We start from the raw sequence: 5,694 nt of genomic DNA, 5'->3' as shown, positions 1-5,694 counted from the left end.
TATATATATATATATCATATACATCTATTTACTAGTAAATATACATGTAATATTTGGGATTGTTTCACGCGAATTAGATTGGAAATCGCGTTTGAGACGGATGTGTGATAAAATCTTGGAAAACGCGTGGATCTTCGGCGTACGAGAAGTGTCGATTCAAATTTTATGTTTTATCACGAATCGTAAAATGTGATATATCTGAAATCAAAATTGTCAACGGAAAGACTTAGCTTTTGTATCGAGTTAATTGTTGTAAGTCGCGTATACAATAGCGTAACGGCAACAAACAACGGATTCATAGACAACTCGAGCTAGTTTCTTTTCTCGAATGCCACTTCTTCGAATGCCTCGAATTTGTACGCGCGCGCGTCTCTCCGTGTTGCGTTTAACGCGGTGCGCGCCTCTCGAATGCCAAACTTTCATAATTATCGAGATACTTTCTAGAATCGAATCACCGATATATCTCTACCGTAAAGCAAAAGTAGAAAATGTTTCTGGATCGATCGATCGACCAGAAATGGCTAATTACCCCATCGATATTTATTATTATTCATTTTAGAGAAACGTTTCGATCGAACGTTTTTTGACATTCCGGATATCGTATAACTCGCAATAATTCTGATCTCATTAGATGTATAGCGTAGAGAGCGTTTAATATAATCTCCACGTTGAGCAACATGAGAACCGTAAAGTCTGACGTGTCTCCGCAACAAGTAGAATATTGTCCCGTGAAAAAATTTCGCGTGTTAAATCTTGTTTCAACGTAGCTCTTACTCGAGAATGGTTCCTTCTTTCCTGTTATACGATCTCTTTGTATATCATCGACATTTTCACTCGAGTTTCGTTCGACTTAGCGATCAATCCTGATGATATTAATCGACGTTCGTATATATCCGTGAGAGCACGGATCGAAACACGGACTATATACACGTATAGTTGATTTTATATCCATTAAAGTTAACGATGATCGATAGGAGATTCGAGTCGATATTCGAAATTGTAGGAGTCATTTTAAAATCGTTCGACTTACTCGAAGGTTTCGAAGCGTAGAGATTTTTCATTAGCACCGTCCTTAAAGAATCGTATAAGTAAACCCTTCCTCTTCCTCCATACGGAAAATATGTATCGACGTTTATCGCTTCGGATGTTGGTAAATCGTTAACGAGTTACGTCCAATGATTCTGCGATTGTTTTTGGTGCTTCGTTCACAGTGCAATTGTTTAAACGGAAATAATTCGTTTTATAACTCGATCGCGCAGTTTTGTTGTACTGGATATTATTATATTTTTCGCACAATGCGTTTTGTAAAGGTGTCGATCATTTTTCTTGTTAAAATCCTCGCTAAATATCAACGAGGCAACAACGAGGCCGTTTAAAATCGTATTAAAAATGCGATTACATTTTAAAGGAAACGCTTCTGTTTCACAAACGATATTATCGAAAGCATTTCCTTGTGCAACGTACAAGAGACAAATGTTGTTTGTAATGATCGAACGATTCGAAGCAATAGTAATTTTATTTGGTGTAATGGAACGCGAGCGCGGCCATCCTGGAGATGGCTGGAGATACAAGAAAGGGTATATTGCCAAATTTAATTCACGAGGAATTTATTTAAAATAAATGGTGCATATTCCAGAAAGGAAAATGGTGGTTCACTGCTTTTTTCTTTTTCATTCGTCGATTCGCAGAACACCGGAAATGCGGTGTTCGATAAATTAATTTTGGTATACCTTGTACATTGTGTAATATATTGGTATATATTTGTATAGACGCAAATATATATGCTGTGCAAACCAATTCTTTGATTCCTAGCAATTCCATTATACACAGTTACTCACGCGTAGAGTTTCAATTATAAATAACATCTTCCATATCGATTTTTATATATACGTATATACGAAATTCCGAAAGCGTTCAGTTTTTGTGCAAAAGTATTCGAAAAATTTCTTCGAGCCGATCCTCATTTCTTCCCGAAACCAAGTTCGTAGCAAATAAAGTTAAATAAACTACTACAGGCCGATTCAATAGCTACCGCTAGAAAAATAAACTGCAATCTGTATGCGTGTTTTCGCATTCGTCGCCGTTTTCTTCGAACTCGTCTTTATTCGGTAGCCAAGAAGTCATTCGATGCCATTTATCTTGACTTTTGTTCTTTAAAGAATATTGCGCCGCCTTGATAACAGGTGAAATTTTGCATACGAGCAATCTGATGCACGATGAATCGTCGCCATCCAATCTGTCGATCAACCGACTCGCTAGATTCTCGTCTCGAGCTTGTTCCAGTAAATTCTGAATCTGAAAAGAAAATTGCTTCCGACATCTCCCAATTTTCGATCTTTGCTTTGCTTCAGGGCTAATGACTCACTCTCTCGTTCTTGCTCTCCGTAATAAGTCTCGCTGGATCCCAAGATGAAGCGTCACTCTCATCTTCCAAACTTCTACCAGAATTCTCTTTCGGCTTCAAATTGAACAACGAGCTTATCTGCATCTCATTATAGTATTCTCAATTATTCGATATTAAGATTAAGACGAATACATATAAATACATAATAGACAAGTACCATTTGTGCGAGGAATATGACACTGTTCACAGCAATCGCTGTAACTTTCTGCGAATCCAATCCAAAGAGACGAAAGAAAGCAGACATGAGGGTGGAAGGGCCAAAACTTCCCTTATTCTTCGCATCTTCGTCCTCACCCCGTTTCTCCTTTTGCTTACCGCCCAGACTACTCGCTACCAAGTCGGCAATGTCCTTTGCAGTTTCCAGATAATTCGACGCGTACTCGAAACCCGTTTTTATCTTGTCGAGTACACCTGCAAGAGATTTTCACAAATATTAGAAAATTGTTGTTCGATCGATCGTCCGTGAGTTGATGTTAAAATCGATTGTTAAATCAAATTCATTTTCATTACCGACCATCGTCCTGTTGAGCTGAACTGGACCCAAAGATCGCCATAGTCGAGATGTAAAAGAATACGCACAGAAAATTCATCGTTACGTGACCAAAGTTTTTCGAACACTAGAAGAATTACACTCGAACATCCGGTTATAACGGATGTTAATTACTACTCGTTTCCACATTGTTGAATCGCGACGTTTCTGTTCCTCGTTGGTCGCGTGGTCGACCAAGATCGAGATTCTTCTCGCTTTGTCAACCAAGCACGAGAATAGAAATCTCAAGACAACTCTTTGGACTAGTGTAAACCGGGCTTCGTCGTTGAGAAGTCGAAATTGAAACGGTAACAATTCGGTTAAAATACGATTTAAAATGAATATCGTAACGATATCGCTTTTATTCGTGTTTCTTGGCTCGAAAATTACATTGGCAAATCGAACGTCTTTTTACACGCAGGAAGTACTTTGTTTGAGCGAACTGCCGATGAGCGAGTTGATCCAAATAAAGTCCACACTCGGGGACGAAGAAGGTAAACTTTTTAACGCTTTAAAAAGATATACGAAAGAAAGAGAGAGAGAGAAAAATTTTTTCTTAAAAAATGAATCGAATCGAATCGCGTACAGATGTCGAGGAAGACGAACAACCGGAAGAAATATCGAGCAGAACATTTTCGTTGTCATTGCCTGTCGCGCAACCCCTGAAAAGAACAAACGGAAAGCCGATGAGAAGGTACGAGGATCATTACGAGGAGAAAGGAAAGGATACGAAAATTTCGAAGATATTTCAATTATCGGTGACGGCGCTTTCGTTCCTTGCTTTCGGTGGCTACCTTCTCTGTCTCATAATAACAGGAATTCGTCAAGGAAACACGGGCAATGGAAATGTTATAGTGCTCTCGGTGAGTGAATATTTTCATTTACTCGATAGGTACAACAACAAAATTGAAAGACGAATCGAAACATTCGTTCGTGATAATCCTAAAATTTTTCAGAACTTGCAGGGTTTGCAAGCGTATAATCGTCCTAAAAGAGACGTGCCTGCCTTCGAATCATTAGAGGACAATTTAGAAATTGAAAAGTTATATCGAGGGATGATTCTGCTGTCGAAATATTATGCAATGTATAAAAATGTATAAAAATCCTGTCTTAACGGATCCCGAAAATGTGTATTGAAACGAAAGATTTACGTTGTTCCCCCCTCCTCTATCTTTAGACGTTTAGATCTTTGGCAGAATTTTTTCTTAGAAAATCTTAGATGATGAAAAATGTATGTTTCGCATTTGAAAATCGACGTATCGGAGCATTGATCACGAGAGAATATGAGAGTCGGGCGATAAAAGTCGGTCGTGATCGTGACTCAATTAGGGGTTCGCTTATCATGAATCGCTGGACTCTTGAAAATCCTAAAACCTAATAAAATCGAATAGAGGATCACGGTGTGTACATATCCCGAAGAATATTCTTAGCATGTGGGTAGAGGCTGCTTCAAACATGGCTCTTCAAATAAACACCTAAGTGACTGTATACTCCGAAAGTCTGCATGCAAAGATAACCATATGGCTTCCAGAGATATCATCAGCCATACGTCTCTATGCTATTATTCCACAGATACGTATAACCCGAATAGCATCTATTTTTGTTTTTTTCCGACTTTTATTCCTCCTCCCTATTTCTCTGTTAACGTATGACTGATTACGTTTTCGTTCCTACGATTCCCTACGATCGTAAGCGTATTTATTTAACGATTAGTAGTAAGTTAATTATAGCGATAAATATAGAAAGTATATAATTTCTATGAAAAAAAAAAAGATTATGAAAGAAAAAATGTAATCTGTATAAAAAAGAGAAAAATATATCCAAATAAAATTAAACTACGTCAACTCGTTGTGCGTCGCAATGTTTTCCCAACGATTCTCTTTTTTGTTAATTTTCCAGATAATTAACGCGTTTCATCAATTTCCAATACAATTCAATCTCGTTTCACACGCGTCGAACATTGTTTTTTAAATATTTATTCGAGAAAAACGCACCGAATCGGGAATTCTTCCGACCAATGCTCCATCGAGCCTGACATCAGATTCATCGTCCTTCGAGAACCAATCTTCTTAGAGCCACGCCTACGACTCTCGTGTAGACCAATCCCACGTACGAAATTGCACCGAGCTCCGGTGATTTTTTTTAAACCAAATTCCGTCCTGAACATGGCAGGAACTCTTGCTTCACTCATTCATTCCGATGCACTTCCGTGAAAGTCATTGTTTAACCTTTTAACTATTATCGTCGTAATCGTATCCAACGTCGATTCCACCATCGTCTGTCCGCGATCCGGAGAAGAATCGAACTATTGTCGAAAAAAGATACTGGTGCGTCTACTTTTAATCATGACACAAACCGCGATGTTCAGTGAAGTGTACGCGTTGCGCGTAATTTATTTTAGTTACGATTTTTAATAGTGGAGCATTGTTGGAAAATGTTGTAACCGGTTAAATGTGTGCTTCGGAAAATTTTAGGATAATTAAAATATTGCGTTGAGCGATTATTTTTTTTTTTTCTTTTCTCTCAATTGAAAAACGAAAAATGAACGAAGTGAAAACTCGTGTTGTGGATGGTACGAATTGTTCGAAGCAATTGAAGTTTGGAGTGGAGCGGATATTGTCGGATGAAATTTCCACGAAGAAAGCAGGTAAGAATATATCGAAATTGTCTATTTAACGCGATCTTCGAATCATTTTTTCTATTTTCGTCGATCAATTTGATTCCAAAAGAAAGAAAGAAAAACAAAAACAAAAAAAAAAAA

The 5,694-nt window shown here is 37.9% G+C and overlaps 2 protein-coding genes across 3 annotated transcripts; one reads left to right on the top strand and one right to left on the bottom strand.

The window, feature by feature from the left end:
* Nucleotides 1–1,320: 1,320 nt before the first annotated feature.
* Nucleotides 1,321–3,221, bottom strand: LOC116186733. The gene is made up of 4 exons (XM_031514908.1): nt 2,919–3,221; nt 2,562–2,815; nt 2,366–2,482; nt 1,321–2,295 (listed from the first exon to the last, which is right to left on the bottom strand). The coding sequence occupies exons 1-4, from the start codon at nt 2,992–2,994 to the stop codon at nt 2,035–2,037; spliced, it is 708 nt and encodes a 235-aa protein (XP_031370768.1). The 5' UTR covers nt 2,995–3,221; the 3' UTR covers nt 1,321–2,034.
* A 20-nt stretch (nt 3,222–3,241) lies between these two features.
* LOC102681884 lies at nt 3,242–4,702 on the top strand. 2 transcript variants are annotated; one of them, XM_031514910.1, is made up of 3 exons: nt 3,242–3,427; nt 3,522–3,796; nt 3,890–4,702. In XM_031514910.1, the coding sequence occupies exons 1-3, from the start codon at nt 3,271–3,273 to the stop codon at nt 4,031–4,033; spliced, it is 576 nt and encodes a 191-aa protein (XP_031370770.1). In that variant the 5' UTR covers nt 3,242–3,270; the 3' UTR covers nt 4,034–4,702. The 2 variants fall into 2 exon arrangements, with proteins under 2 accessions (XP_031370770.1, XP_031370769.1); XM_031514909.1 differs by having other exon boundaries at nt 3,522–4,702.
* The last annotated feature ends 992 nt before the right edge of the window (nt 4,703–5,694 follow it).

The sequence above is a fragment of the Apis dorsata genome, unplaced genomic scaffold (assembly GCF_000469605.1).
Source record: "Apis dorsata unplaced genomic scaffold, Apis dorsata 1.3 scaffold_51373, whole genome shotgun sequence".
NCBI lineage: Eukaryota > Metazoa > Arthropoda > Insecta > Hymenoptera > Apidae > Apis > Apis dorsata.
Note: the sequence above shows the minus strand (reverse complement) of the source record. Positions and strands in the feature narration are given on the sequence as shown.